At 44.9% G+C, this 15,667-nt stretch overlaps 1 protein-coding gene across 2 annotated transcripts in view; it reads left to right on the top strand.

Moving 5' to 3' along the window:
* SYN2 (synapsin II) overlaps nt 1–15,398 on the top strand; it is a 124,820-nt gene extending 109,422 nt beyond the window's left edge. For both annotated transcript variants that reach the window (XM_087824632.1, XM_087824633.1), the window contains exons 11-13: nt 7,300–7,360; nt 11,374–11,623; nt 14,535–15,398. In XM_087824632.1, coding sequence (XP_087680758.1) covers nt 7,300–7,360; nt 11,374–11,623; nt 14,535–14,670 — 447 coding nt within the window. In that variant the 3' untranslated portion in view covers nt 14,671–15,398. The remainder of the gene's footprint in view (nt 1–7,299; nt 7,361–11,373; nt 11,624–14,534) is intronic.
* The last annotated feature ends 269 nt before the right edge of the window (nt 15,399–15,667 follow it).

Here is a 15,667-nt window from a genome sequence, read left to right as displayed (position 1 = left end):
GTCTAAAGAGACATGCAGTTAGGGAGGGAGCACAATTCAGATTCCAACCATGGGACTAAGAGAGCTTCACTTAGCTTCGAAGAAGTAAATTTAGGACAAGTAAAAGGCCTTCCTGCTTCCCACAGCAGGATGGCTTTAGATAATTTGTTCCCCAGTGAGTATAAACTGAAAATCTAAGGAGATTTGAGGCAGGTTCAGATAAAGTCACTAGTGACTAGATCCCTTAACAGACTATTAAGAGAAACTGACTATTTTGGGGCTGTCTTAACTTTTTAGGGACATTTTTCATCACTTGAAGCTGACCTTCTGACCTCGGGTGACCTGGCCCTCAGTGCTCCCATAGGTCTCATGGACTGCCCCCATGGGACATTTTTTATGTCTTTAGGAAATCACTGATTATGGGAGAACCCCCAAACAGGAGATGAGCTCTGCCCTCAAAACAGCAATTGCCCTCACAATAGAAGGAGAAGGAACTCATCCTTGGGCACCTTTAATATAACCTTTCAGAGGAAGAAAGGTGGGCATTGGTGACTGCAGAGGTGATCCCAGAAAGATCTCAAGTTGCCTGAAAATATGCTCTTCCCCTTGCTCTGACTGAACCTACAACCTCCTGACCACATTCCTTCCTGCTGCCTCATTCCCCCCAGGGTCCTAGACCGGGAGAGAGAGGCCTGGGGGAGCTGATCAGAATAGTTCTGTGGTGTGTCCAGCAAGGAACTCGGCCTGGTCTCTTTCCTGGGGCCAGACCCTGAGACCCTTTCCTAATTTCCTGTCTCAGATATGCTGAGCAAGGCCTTCCTCCTTAGTGGGGGCAGCTGGACTCTGGCCAACAACTCTCAAGAGCTGAGTCACTTAATGTCTTTCCTTCCTCAGCTTTCCATCCTGCTGGGACCTCAGATAGGAGCTCCTGTCTCCCAGCTTGTCTGCTAAAAGCCACAGGATAACAAATTAAAGATGCCTTTGACAAAAACCACAAACCTTCATCATGGGCTTGGTTTCTCTATCAGACCAGTGATTTACTTTCCAATCATTTCAAGAGCTAATATTTACTGTTTCTGAAATGATTTTTCTATATCTTCAGAGGCCTTGCTGGCTGGAATAGATCAGCAAGGAATGTGGTCAGTGATAAATAGAGAGCATGGTACAGCTTAGGCCAGAATCTCCTATACATTGAACTATGCACTGGGTGACAGGAAGCCACCCAACAATGTCTTCTCTAACAATGTCTTCACTAATGCATGAAATCCTACCATTAGAGGTTCTTTCCTTTGGATTAATATTATTATTTAAATAATAGTGACGATGCCGACTTATTTAATTACTTTGCAAAGCACTTTATAGTTTATAAAGCATAGCCATTATTTTGAGCCACCCAACCCTAGGTGAGATGGTTTGGGCTGGTATTTCTATCTCTCTTTCACATATCAGCAAAGAGAATACAAATGATTTTTCTAAGGTCATACAGCTTATTACAGGAGAGCTGGATCTTCTGGTCCCCAGCCCTACAATACCATGCACTATGCTCTTTTGATGCTCCTACCAGCATACAGGGGATGGTAAGAATGGATAGAGCTGGGCCTTCTGACCCTATATAAGGGAAACCCTTACTCTCCTCCTAATGGAGTGCTAAACCTGCCAACCTGGAGGGGTCTCTGAGCTCTCTCCTATCCTCTTCCTGGCTTCTCTCATCACTAAAACCCAATGGATTCAGCATAGCGAGATACCAGCTCAATCAGCTTTGATGGAGTACAGCAGCACACTCTCCTTGCCAGACCCCTTAAAGCCTATGCCTGCAGTACATGTCTGGTCAGACCCAGTAGCCCTGGTGTCTTTCTGGGACCAAGACACTGCAGCTATGAAGGGCTTGTCACATTTTTCAGACATCTAAAGAACTGAAAAATTCAGGAAAGAATTAATGGAAGCCTAGAGCCAGAAGAGCCTGTAGAAGTCATCTGCTTGCAACTATATGGCATCTCTGACCAGAGATTGTCCAGGCCCTGCTTAAATACCTCTAATACTAGGAGGCTCACTATTACTCAAGCCAGCCCTTGACCTTGTTCAGACCTTGTACCTTTGGCTGACTCAGTCCTAAGTGCCTTCATAGTTACCTCATTTAATCTTTACATTCAGCCCATTCGGGAAACTGAGACTCAAAGATCAAGTAAGGCCAAGTTCACATCAGGAAATATTTCATTTCCACACTTCTCACCATCCTATCTGCTCCCTGTACCCATTTTATTCCACCCAAGCCCCCCTTAAAAGAGTTACCCAGAACTGGTTGCAGTGCTCTCTTGTGAGGTTTATCAGCCTAAAGAGAAGTGGACCTGTAATCTCCCCTTTTTGAGACACCAATGCACCACCAGCTGCATCAGACTTTTGGCAGAACATTATAAACTGACACCCTCTGAGCTTGTTGTCAGTCTCTAAGCCCACGGCTATTGGGGTTTTTTCTTTATGCTGCTATAAGGCCATTTATTACCCTCTTTTTTGTGTGCAGCTGGGCACAAGCATTGGACTTCACATTCTTACCTGTTTAAGTCAACCCAACTTCCTGAGGGAAACTGCAGCTCAGTCTGGCCATGAATTCCTGCAATGAGCTGGCTATAAGCCAGACTTTGGCAGTGACGCCAGAGTGGCCAGACTTCTGTGGAATTTGGCATCCCATGTGGCTCTTGGTGACTGGAGACAGATCTCATGGTAGCCAATCCCCACAGGGAATAGGCCCTCAGTCCCAGCAGATAGAAGGTTTGTGGGTGGAGCCAGAGAGTCTCAGCCTGGCACAGGACAGTCCTAGGGGACTCTCTCCCGCCTCCTGTTGCCCCTGGGAAGTCTTCAGTCCATAACCCTTTGTGGAGCTGAGGACAGGAGAACTCCCTAGGCTCCAGACAAGGGTGGCCAAGGCACATTCCCAGGCTCCAGCCCAAAGGACTACCTCTGGGAGCTCTTCCCCTTAAACTTTTGGAAGGGAACTTTTGGGCTCAGTTCATCTTTGAGTATCTTATTTGTATACTTCTGTGGCTGAGAAGAGCTGGGGGCCAGCCTTCATGATATAATTACTCCTGTCAGTTCATCCTGTGAGTGTCTGGAGTTCTCCCATTAGAGTTTTACATATAGGATTTTAAAGGTTTTCCTGGAATCATAGATTCTCAGGGTTGGAAGGAACTGTGGTGTTCATTTAATCTATCTCATAATGAAGGAATATTATCTGCAATATCTTTGTCAGGTAATTCTCTAGCTTCTACATGAACACGCCCACTTCCCAAGACAACCTCTTGCACTATTTTTACTGTAGAAAGTTCTTCTAATAAGTGAAAGTCTACCCTTCTGGAACTTCTGCCCATTGGCCCTGGTTCTGCCCTTGTGCTCTATGGTCTTCCATAACTGTCTTTGAAAATAACAATTCTCTGGGAGGAGAACATCTTAAAATGTTCTCAACCAATGTCCAAGGTAATTTATCAGCAGCCATCAGTGGTACAGAGTGAAGCCCTGAGAAAGGGGACTGGCAAGAGCCAGTCTAGCAGCTCAACAGAGCGTATGGATTTTGCTGTCTTTCATCTGAATATCCCTCTTAGGCAATGAGACCATGACACTGATGGCTTGTCAGGGAGCCCAGAGGAGATCGTAACATTACAACAGAATAAAGTTCTCTGAAGGCCACTGCAGGTGGTGGTGGTATTTCATCATGGGAGTGAGACCTAGGACACAATGGCGCTTCAGAGGAAAAGGCCTCTGTATATCACCATCCCAGCATCTGTTGTATTTTATTTAGCACTTACTGGGGCCAGATGCTTATAAATGTCTAATCAATCTCACTTTATGCCACAAAAACCTTTTGAAGAAAGGCAGGTGCAGAAGGGCAAAATAACTTGCCCATGATCACAAAGGTAGTAAGTGGAAGGTTTAGATTTAACCAAAGGTCTTTCTAACCCAAAAGCCTAATTCCTTAGTCACTCTGTTACCCAATTTTAAAGTAGGCCTAGGTGTGTGTGTGTGTGTGTGTGTGTGTGTGTGTGTGTGTAAAAAGACAACCCTTGTATCCCATGCTCCCATTTCTAAACACTATATCCTGGCCCCAGACGTCTCATCCAGTTGACAGCCAGGTTAAAAGAAAGAAGAGATCTCAATGGGAAAGAACTGTTGGGCCTGAAGTGTCCCAAACTTGGCGGGGTTAGACAGTCTTGATGGAAGCAATTATTGCTTCTTTGAGGCTTGTTTGGACTTTACCTTCCATGCCTGATACACAGGTACCTGTAGCAGGCCTCAAGTTTAATTCACTAACCTGAGCATTTTTATTGCTGCTCACTGGAGTTGATACCAAATAAAATATGGTTTAACATCTAGGGTTTAATACTTTTCTAGTAAAAGACTTATATTCTGCTCCATTTTAGATTTTTATTGTAGTTGTTGTTGCATGCTCATTTATTTACCAAGCTTTTACTAAGGACCTCTTATATGCTCAGGCCTGTGCTTGATGATGTTGGCAAAATGACAATAGTCTTGAATATTCCAATATATTTCCAATTCTATTTTAACTTGTATTTTTTTAACCCTCACCTGAGGATTGATTTTAGAGACAAGGGGGGTGGGGAGGACATTGATGTGAGAAAGAAATGTCAATCAGTTGCCTCCTGTATACATCCCAATTGAACTTGCAACCTAGGTATGTGCCCTGACTGGGAATTGAAACTGCAACCTTTTGGTGTACCGGACAATGCTCCAACCAACTGAGCCACTCGGCCAGGGCTATTTTAGAGAGAGGAAGGGAGAGAGAGAGAGAGAAATATCGATGTAAGAGAAAAACATTGAACCAGTTACCTCCTGTACGCACCCAAATGGGGACTGAACCCTTGAGTTTTCAGTGTACGGGATGATGCTCCGACAAACTGAACCACACCGGCCAGGGCACAGCCAGAGCTATTTTAACATCTTAATAAATAATTCCCATCTCAATTTTTCTTTAAAAAAAAGGGGGCACTGTATTTGTTAGTAATTCATGAAAAGATGAAGACACGTAGTCCATGCCCTCAAGGATCTGGCAGTCTTCTTAGAAGCATCATCGCAGTCTTCAGGATAACAAAACAGCACTGCAAATGTCCCCTTCAGTAGTGTAAGTCTCCTAAGTGCTATTATAGGATTTCAGAGAGGAGACAACAATCGAAAGAGGCAGTCAGATGGGGATGTTTTAGGGGTAGGGTAGAACTTTACTTAGACCTCCAGGATGTGTTGGACTGGATTGGTAGAAAAGGAGAAAATGTATTTGTATGGAGTGGCCTAGACTAGAGAATAAACAGTGAGGGGTCAGGCCTGGTAGGAGCAGGTGTGCTTAGGACATGAGGGAGAGAGAAGGCTAGAAAGGTCAGTTCCAACCATGCTGAAGAAAGTTCCTGATGTCAGCCTGAAGAATGTAGATGCTATTCTGTAAGCAATGAGAAGAAAAGGTGAGCATCAGACTGTGGGAGCTCACATCCCAGTTGCATTAGCCACCACTGTATGACCCTAGACATATTAGTCCAGGGTCATACAGTGCAACTTAGATGCACTTCAGTTTCCTTATCTAAAATTAGGGATGTTGATAATAGTACCCACCTCATAGGGCTGTTGTGGAGCTTAAGATAAATACTGCATAAAAGTGTCCATACTACCTAGCACATATATAGTGTTAGCTATCATTATTTAGAGTGTTAAAGTTAGGGAAGGAGTTTAGAAGGATAATAAGTGGCCATGGAGAAGACAGATTGGAAAGAGAAGAGACTAAAGAATGAGGAGACTATTCTAGTAGTCTAAGCAAGACATGATATAGGCCTGATCAGGGCTGGTCAAGAGAAGATGGTGAATCTTAGATGCCAAGAGGGAAACAATGATGGCTGACTGGATGCAGTGGTTTTCTAGCTAGCTTATTGGGTGTGGGTATTTCAGTGCCAGGGCTCAGACCAAGTCTCATGGATACCATGAGAGTGCTTGTAAGAAAGGGAAAGAAGTGTTGGTGTTCTTTGAGAGATTGGGGATTATAGATATAATTGATCCTTCTAATGTGGTGGCACTATGGACATTTCAAAGGCTCCCTACCTCCTTCTATCTGAAATTCTCTTAGTACAACAGTTTTAGGCATTGCTGTTATTAAAAGAATACTAGAAAGAATAACATTTCTGCTCTCCTGGTAGTAGAGCTGAAAACGGGCCTCAATAGGCTGGAGAGAAGATAGATGGCCAGAATTGGAGCCCCATGGGAAATGGGGAACAGGAGGAGGAACAGTTTTAATGTAGCAGTAGGGCTGGGGGGGCATGTCACAAGGGGAGAGGAGCACTAAAAGAGGAAGTGGGAGAGTGCTGAAGACGTACTCAGCCCGTTTCACAGCCTTGCCTCAGAAGCCCCCTCTCTGACATCATCGGCACAATTGGCATCCCTTAGGCTTTATAGGGCATTTCCCTTGTGCTGAATTCAAGCTCCAAATGCTCACTGCCTTTCATACAAATGTTAGACAAACTGAAGCCACATGCATCTTTGATCCTGATAGGGCATAATCAGAATCACAGCTGGGAGGAGGGGAAGCATGGGAGTGAAGCCATGTTGTTGGGTAAAATGTAATGATGCTATCTGAGAGGGAAACAGCTTGGCCTTGAGTACTTCTACAAACATTAACATCATACTCCTTCACTCTGGGTAAGAATGGTTCTGGAAAGCAAACACTGCCCCCTTTTTCAAGTCCCTCCCTATGGGAGTTCTAGACAGCCCAAAGAGTGGCTCTGACCCCTGAGTCAGCTCCAGAGCTGATCCCACCCTGGAGTTAACTCCACATGAGAAGTGAGCCAAATCTAGACTCATCACCTGGTCCAGTGCCCTCTCTGCTCCCCCCACCTCACCAACACCACCACTTCTCCAGTCCCTGGTGTCACCAAAAGCATAGCCTGCCCTATTGAGTTTGGTGTTAATTCTTCCCTTTCTTCAGGAATCCGGGCCTGTGATTATGAGGGAAAGCTGGATGTCAGGCAGCTCACATAGAAGAAACCAGATGCTGATGGAAGACTCAAAGTTTCTTATAAATCTAAAAGGGGGGTGAAATGAAAAAGGGGGGTGATACACTGTGTATCAGAGTGGTTCTAAGCTGCCTACACCTGTGTGCCAGGATCAGCCCAGAGGCTGAAAATTATTTTGAGGCATTTCTGGAACAGCAGAAGCCTCTGGGTGAGGTCCCACTAGATCCCACAGATCCCACTGCAGCCATATTTCAGAGCCACAGGGCTTCTCTTTGGAATCTGCTTAGAGTTTTCTTTTTATTTCTTTTACATTTTTGTTTTCCAGAGTGGAACACTTAAGGATCCGGACTCGAGCAAGACCCCACCTCAGCGGCCAGCCCCCCAAGGTTGTTTACAGTATATTCTCGACTGTAATGGCATTGCAGTAGGGCCAAAGCAAGTCCAAGCTTCTTAAAGTGATTGGTAGTTAATTTTTCAAAACAGAAATTTTAAGCCAAAAACAAATAAGGAAAGAAAGGAAAGCGGGGAGGGGAGCAACTGACCCTCCCATTGGTGCCGTTTCTGCATTCTTTCAATGCTGACTGGACTGTGTTTTTCCTATGCAGTGTCAGCTCCTCTGTCTGGTTGTTTACCTGTTCCTGTTCGTGCTTGTAATGCCCACTTATGTTTCTCTGTATAACTTGTGATTCTAGGGCTGTTTGTCAACAGTGTACAAAAAAATTGTGCCTCTCCCAAGTCCAGTGTGACCCTATCTTCTGGGTGGTTTGATAGTATTTTTTAAAGTATTACATAATGTGGGGTGAAACAGGACTAGGGGGTGGACCAGGGAGAAAAAAGACCACAAAAATAAAACCCAGCTCCTCTCCTCCCCGCCTCCAGGCTCAGATTAAATCACCCCTGCTTACCTCCATGAATGTGCTTGGGATCTTCAATGAACTGTGCTTTTTGCTTTCTTTCTGCATGACTAGGGTAACTACATAGAAGTTTAAGTGATTTCCAAGGTCTAATTTTCATAGCTTCATCCGTTGAATCTGAAGCCATCGACCTTTTTCTCCACATTTGCTAAAATCTGGTGCAGTTTGAGTATATGTGAATATGCTGGCTGTGCCTGTAGAGTTCTTGTGTTTTTAGTGATGACATGAAATATAAAGAACAAGCTATTTCCAGGAATGTGTTCTGTATTTTATATCCCAGTGTACCCTTTGTTTTTATTATTAGCTATGAGATTAGACAAAAAAAAAAAATGGGGCCGCTGATGTGCAATATCCAAGTGAACTTGTGAGTATTTTCTGTGTTGATCTCAGTCCCCCAAGTTGTTTCTTCTTTGTTGCTGTTTCTGAATTGGCCATGTGTGTGCTTTTGTAGAACTGAGGCTGCTTCGTATTCCCAAAGCTTGACCTATGTACAGAGATGATTCTTTAGCAATTTAGGACACAGAATGCAGGGAGCTACTAAAAGTTCTGGGAAGGATTTGGCCATTTCTGCTTTTGGCCTCTCCCAAGGCACCATAACACGAGAATACGAGACCAAATTTAAAATTTCCCTTGAGTCAGTACACTGCCTACAGAACTCTGAGGTGGACTCCTGCTTTAGTTTTCAGCCGTTATGAGAGCCCTCCTGAGTCTAAAGAATAAAGAGCTTTGTCTTTCTTGGGAAGAACTGTCTCAGATATTACCTTATGTGTGTTTGGGGCAAAGACTGCACAGCTGTGGCTCTTAAAGAACCCTTACCAGTTTGTTCTCTTTCCTCTGACATGCAGCTCCTGGGCAATGATGAGGTAGTTACTTAAACCAGGTCTCCAGTTCAGTGCCTCATCTTGCCATCTCCTGGCCAGGCTGGGGATGGGTACCAAGTGGCCTCCTCTAGCACCATGCTTCATGGAAGTTATGCCAGCAGTTTGCCTTTCAGAAGAAATGCTTCTGGCTCTACTTTTACATTCCCTCTCACTTCTATACTGATATGTCACTGTTCTGGATTACCAGGTCTGAGGAATAACTAGTGTTGGCAGTATGTAACATGATTTATGTGTCAAGGGGCACTGCCCTGGTTTTTTCTTTGGTTGCTGGCAAATTCTGAGGCTACAGGGAAATACACTGAGTGTGAATGTTCCTGTCTGTGATCCCTTCTTTAGATGATGATGGCAATCTGTTGTAAATATATACATATATACATTTACACATTTTCAGGTGGGTTGCCTAAAAATTAGGTCCTTAAATACCTCCCAGTCTGATCAAAGGAGAGAAAGGAATAAAGCAACATTTTCCAGAATGGAGGAATACATTTACGTATTTATTTTTTTATTTTTATTTTTGTCCAAGTGGTGAGCTGATGGTGGTGTTGCTTCTCTGCATGTTCTCAGTGTGAACATCCAGGTGCTTTTCATGTGACATTTGTGAACCACAAATATAAAGTTGCCATTTGAATTCAGTCAGGCTCTAGGGTGGTATCAGCCAAGGTCTCTCAGGGTGGGGGAGAAACTACCCCACACAAGTAGACAGCTTAACCTGACTGTCATGTGACCTCAGGCAGCATGCTAGGGGATAACTCTGTGGCCTGGGGGACATCCGCATCACAGTATAGGATTGCCATCCAGGTGTTTTGTACCCATTTCTTTTCTGATGTTGTCCCCTTTTTTTGTACCGATCCAGCAGGAGAACCTCAGCCAATGCTGGAAGTGTGATTGAAGTACTTCTCTTTTGTGACTCTCTTGTACAGCTTAATGTGCAATAAAGGAAAAGTTATATCTGTCTTCAGTGTTAAGTTGTAAAGTTTCTGGCTGTTCAAGCATCTCCGTAGAGGTGGGAAAGCTTTCAGATATCTGGTACAAGATGCTAAGCTATCAACGTGCAGTATTTTATGAGAAGATGCTAATACAAGTGATACCAAACTTTGGAGAAGGCAAAAACTGGTTAATATAAAATAATCTGCTAATCTGTCATCTTTGCTAGTTATCTAATTTGAACCTGAAACTTAAACATGAAAAATCCCATTTATTCATTCATTTATGTATTTATTTATATGTAACTAACCCTAGTATTAATTGTTAATTGATGATGAAGTAGAGCCCATGCCATGTAGTGGGGATATGGGCTGACAGCCATGGGTGCACAGTGGTGTAGACACAGAATTCTGCCTTTCCCGAGGATACGGGTGTTCTGGTGTTTCTAAGTTACAACACAACTCTTAACTGCTGTTGAGTTTCTATAAGCCACTCCTTGTAGTAGGTCCATGGATGTGGACTCTGAGATTGCAACTGAGAAATTAGATCTTCCAGGTCAATTATGCCTCATTTCCACTAATCCATATGTGTTGATGGGGACACCTTTTGATTCCTGAGTATAATAACTGCCCTCAGCAAAATCATAGCCATTGGCACCACACTTACTGCCTATCAATCCCCAGAGGAAGGATGGCTTTTTTCCTTTTCAGGCCACCAGATGATTTTCTGTCTCATGCTGGGAGGATATCCTGGTTTTCTTGGGGTGGGGGTGGGGGAGTCTTCTTTGCCAGGTGGTGCCTACAACATCCTCAGGGGAAAATGGGGCTTGGATTTCTGCAGAATTTTACCATACTCACCTGAAAGGGACTGGAGCCCCTGAGAATGGTACTAAAAGACAAAAGAGTTCCTGGAAACAAACAATTTTGTCATAGTCATGGGCATGAGCTAATGCTAAAATGAAGCTTTGGTGGGGTATGGGAATCAGATACATGTAGGCTCAGAGTAGGACGAAGGTCAGCTCCATAAACACAATCTAAGTCAGTGATTGTCTATGATCATAAAGCACAGAACACTTTTGGAAGAACTTTCTCATCTGTTACCATCTTTAAAACAATACCATCTTGAAAGAAAAGTACAACTAGGCCTTACTTTTTAACAGTTTTATGGTTGAAAACACAGAGGTCCAGAGAATTTTGCTGACTTGCTCAAGGAGTCACTGGTAGACTATGTCTTGGGTTTTCTGATTCCCAGACCAGTGCTCTTTCCACTGCCCTGCACTGTGTCTGCTGTGTGGAACTTGAGACCTCCTAGTAAATCATGGGGCAGGTTGGCCTGTACCTGAGGAACCTCTGGGGAAGAGGGGTGCGGTCCCTCTGGTCTGGGGCGTCTTCTGTAGAGAGCTCACCTCTGATTGGAGCTGCTCACCCCATGGTTTCTTCCCTGTCCTCCCGACTTCTGCTGTGACTGAGGTGCTGTGTCTCTGAGGAGAAGCAGTAGTGGTGATCGATGTATGAGAGTAACCAGGGACTCACTCTAGAGCTCTTCAGAGCCTCGGGTGGCTTCTTGTAATAGAGCTTATCCTTTCAGTAATTGACTAACCACACCCTTTGAGACATAGATTCTAACAAGAAAACCCTTTGATATGGTTAAATTATGAAGTTTTTCTTGTACTGAACCTAGGGGGCCCTGGGCAACCCCAAGGAATGCAACCCCCAGGCAAGGTGCTGCCTCCACGCCGGCTCCCCCGTGGACCATCAGTGCCACCTTCCTCCTCTTCTTCCTCCTCCTCTTCTTCCTCCTTCTCGGCTCCTCAGCTGCCGGGCGGCCCCACCACCCACGGAGATGCACCCTCCAGCAGCAGCTCCCTGGCAGAGGCCCAGCCACCCCCGGCTGCTCCACCACAGAAGCCCCAGCCTCACCCACAGCTCAAGTAAGAGACAACTCAGCAGCTCCTTCCCCTCCCCTCTTCCTGCCCTTCCTCACAGACCTTGGGTTCCAGAGGTGCTAGAAAGCACCTTCAATCAGGCCTCTTCCTCCTCTACAGATATTTTTTGGGGGGTTTTGGGGGGGTTTTGGTTTTGGGTGTGTTTTTTTGTGTGTGCTTTTGGTTTTGGGGTTTTATTTTTTTGGTTGGGGGCCTGTTTAGGGTTGATTGGGGAGGATAAGAAAGAGGGAAGTGAAAGTCTAAGGTCTAGCTAGAAGCTCAGACCCTCCCCTTTCTTCCTGGGGAGTAGCAATAAGGCAGAGTTACTACCCCTTCTATTCTTATACTAACTTAGGGTGTTTTTTTTTAAATCCTGTCTCCTACTTTTTTCCATTTCTTCTCTCTCTCTCTGTATCTCTCTCTCTAACTTATTTTTATTCCTCTTCGCTGCCTCTGACTCACAGTTTAGGGTATGCAATCTGCAAGGCTGCCCAGAAGAAAAAGAGGGAAGTAGTAAAATCCATTTCAACTTTTTACCCTCAGCTTTGTCAGAAGGAGGTCAGTTTCTGGTGTGGTCATTGGAGAAGGGCCCAGATAGAGACCCCGAGCAACTCCATCCTCTGGGGTTCCCTCATTCCCAGGAGTCACTCTAGGAGCCCCAATTACACTGTCCTGCTTTAGAGGAAGATATGAGGACCCCTAGGAAACAGTATAGCTGTACTTGAGAAGAATAGCACTTGGGTGTGGGTGGTGGTCAGTTCCACCTTCTCCCCAGAACCAGAGATACCTCTCTTCAATTTCCTCAAACAGTTCTCTGCATCACTGTCAGCACAAACAGCTGCAGCCCTGGGAGATTGGTAGAGATCCATCAGTGCTTCTCAGAGTAAAGTGATGAGAATCTTTAGGGAGAGAGAGGGGGCTATAGGGTTTTGGAGCTCAAATGAGGCACTTTTAGAAATTGTCTAGTCATTGCATAGATGAGAAAACATGGCTCAGAGAGATTTGATTAATTTTGTTTTTCAAGGCCACTCTGCTCATTAGTGGCATAGCCAGGATTAGGACTCAGGTGGTCCAGATGACTACTTCCTCTGAGTCTTCTAGTCCTACATGATAGGAGGCGCACCACCCACTCTTGCTCCCCAGCTCTGGCCAGTGGCACATTTCATATCTTACATGCCCCATAACCTCCCCTCAACCCATTTTTTTTGTATGCTGACTTTTTTTATCTCTCCAACCTCTCATTAGCCAACTTTGGTCCCAGTTTGAGGGCAGATTTTTGGGTTTCCCTGCCACTGGGCTGAAGTTATTGAATACAGCCAGCCTCTGATGAAGGAGGCTTATACCCAGAGCCTTCACCCTGTGGGTGCAGAGGAGTCCCCCCTCCCAGAGACCAGCATGTTTGGGCTCATCCCCAGCCCTAATGAAAGACAGGACATCTGTTCACAGTCACTGCAGGAAAAGAGAAATTGCTCACAATTCTGTAGAATGAAGTTTCTGGGGCTGCACCCTGAATTTAGGGGAGGGCTGGGAGATTTAAAACACCAAGAGAAGAGTTCTGGAGCCAGGAATTGGCAGGAAAGAGACACAGTAGAAGTCAAGAAGGAGAGAAGACAGGCCACTGGAGACACTAGACCTTGTATCTTCTTCTATAGTGCTGGGATTAGCCTCCCCTTGACTTTCTTGCCTTCACAGTTTTTCTCTCTGAATCACTACTCTCTCAAAGGATAAATTGGTTGCTAAAATGTGTGTGATTTGTGTGTTTTTTCCCCCACTAGAAAACTGCCTAATAACCTCATATAGGCCTGATAAGTAGAGTTGTCCCTCAGTATCCACGGGAGATTGGTTCCAGTACCCCCTGTGGAAACCAAAATCTGAGGATACTCAAGTTCCTTATACAAAATTGTGTAGTATATATATAAACTATATTTGCACTTAGGCTACAGCAGGGTACGTTTACACATCTTCTTTCACGTGGCTTCAGTGTAGAGTTTGGCTTATGGCAAATTAAAATTTGCTTTTAAGAATTTTCTGGGATTCTTTTTTCAAATATGTTTGATCTGCACTTGGTTAAATCCATGGATGTGGAGGGCCAACTATGTCTCTTGCCCCTGGACACCTGGAGCCCCACAGACCTCATATTAGGGCTCCTCTGAGGAAGGCTGCAAAGGGGGATTATGTCCATTTTAAGATCACATACATTGAGCATTAGAGGTCGTACTGAGCCAAAAGGTTCTTTTGGAATCGAAGGAAAAAAGCAGAATATAAAAAGCTCTAAAAAGGCCTAGAGATTATTTTACCAAACAGCTACATACCGAAAATAAGAAACCAAATGCCAGGGAGACAATGGCTTGCCTAAGGTCAAGAGTAAATGAGAATGCAAAAAAAAAAAAAAAAAAGGAATGAGTGACAGAAACAAAACTTTGACTCAGATCTTCTGATGCTGGCTCCACTACTTGACAATTCATGGAAAAAAGGGTGCAAGAGTCCATGGGCCCCTAGTTAGTACATTTCATCAGAGGGGAAGGATGTGAGTCCTAGATTAGTACTTACCAAGTTGGTGCCTCTGAAATTTAGTCTGCTGGCCCTTTAGCATTAAATAAAAGAAACACCCTCTGAGTCACCCCTTCTTCCTCTGTCCCTTTTTTTTCCTCCTTTCTATTTTTCCCCGTCTTCCTTTTCCCCCTCCTCCCTCTCTCTCAATGCCCCCATCCTTTCCTGTTTTAGCGGCACTGAAGGTGAAGAAAATAGAACAGGAGCCTCTCAGGGTCGTGGCCACACGACCACTGCTGGCTTTCCATCACCATGGTCTCCCTTGGGTGGGAGTGGGGGTTCCAGTTGTGTATCCTCATGTCATCGCCCTTTCCTACCTTGCTGGGAACACCGCCCTCTCACATTCTCTCTGGTTTTTATCTTCAAGCAAGTCGCAGTCCCTGACAAATGCCTTCAGCTTCTCTGAGTCCTCCTTCTTCCGGTCTTCAGCCAGTGAGGATGAAGCCAAAGCAGAGACCATCAGGAGCTTGAGGAAGTCCTTTGCCAGCCTCTTTTCAGATTAGCTCTCCAGACACACGTGGGCATCCGGCCCAACCAGGAAAGGCATCTGAGACATTTGCCAACAACAGTCAGCCACGTTTGGTAGTGATGTCCCATGACCTTGACTTGTGTGGCCCCTTCCTGTGCTCCATTGTGCTAAGTGACGTGCAGCTCAGAAACGACCATGTGAAGGTTTCAGGGCGGGTGCCTAACCAGCGAGGGGCACCTGACATCAGAGAGAATAGAGCTGCTTTCCTGTAGTTATGAGAGCATCCTCTGAGGTTATCGTTTGCTGTGAGTTTAGTGGCCTTATTGTGACAGCGCCATCATGTCTTATTCTTCCTTGTGAAACTAGGATTCCCTTCCTTGAGGATTCCTGGTAGCTTAACCTAGCTCAGAGGCAGTGCTAAGCATGCCCCCTTTTAGTCAGTGCTGCCTATTTGGGGAGTATATCCTTACCCCAAAATACTCTTGATGTTAGGAACTTACCTACACCTGGATCCCTTGTCAGTCACACGTGTTTAACTGTTGAAAACACACCTGCCCAGCACATGAGATTCCTCAATTGCTGTTGTGGTGAAGCACCTTTAGTCTGCTGATACTGGAGAGAACAAGGACGTGCAGTTTTCCCCTTTCCCTCCTCTGGAGTGCAGTTCTTATGTGTGTGCTGCAGTGATCTTGAGCTCCGAAGCTGCACTGTGCAGAATGCATGACACTGTAACAGCAGTATACCAAGTTTTGTGTTCATCTCAAAATAAATGTTAAGACCTTTGGTGTAATAAAAGCGGCAGCATTAACCAGCATTTGATTCAGCCATGAGGTATCCCCTAAGCTACCCTTTTGACTGAGAGAGTGTATGTGAAGTGTGTGTGTGTGTGTGTGTGTGTGTGTGTGTGTGTGTGTGTGTTTGTGAGTGCAGGGAAAGGAAAAGCCTAGGAGGGTGAAGCTATTTGTGTCATTATGTGTGAATGTGTGGGTATGATTGTGAGTATATGACTATTTCCAAGTGTATGAGAGTAT

Source organism: Miniopterus natalensis, chromosome 15 (genome assembly GCF_054644295.1).
Source record: "Miniopterus natalensis isolate mMinNat1 chromosome 15, mMinNat1.hap1, whole genome shotgun sequence".
Lineage (NCBI taxonomy): Eukaryota > Metazoa > Chordata > Mammalia > Chiroptera > Miniopteridae > Miniopterus > Miniopterus natalensis.
The sequence above is the reverse complement of the archived record's forward strand: the minus strand, read 5'-3'. Positions and strand labels throughout refer to the sequence as shown.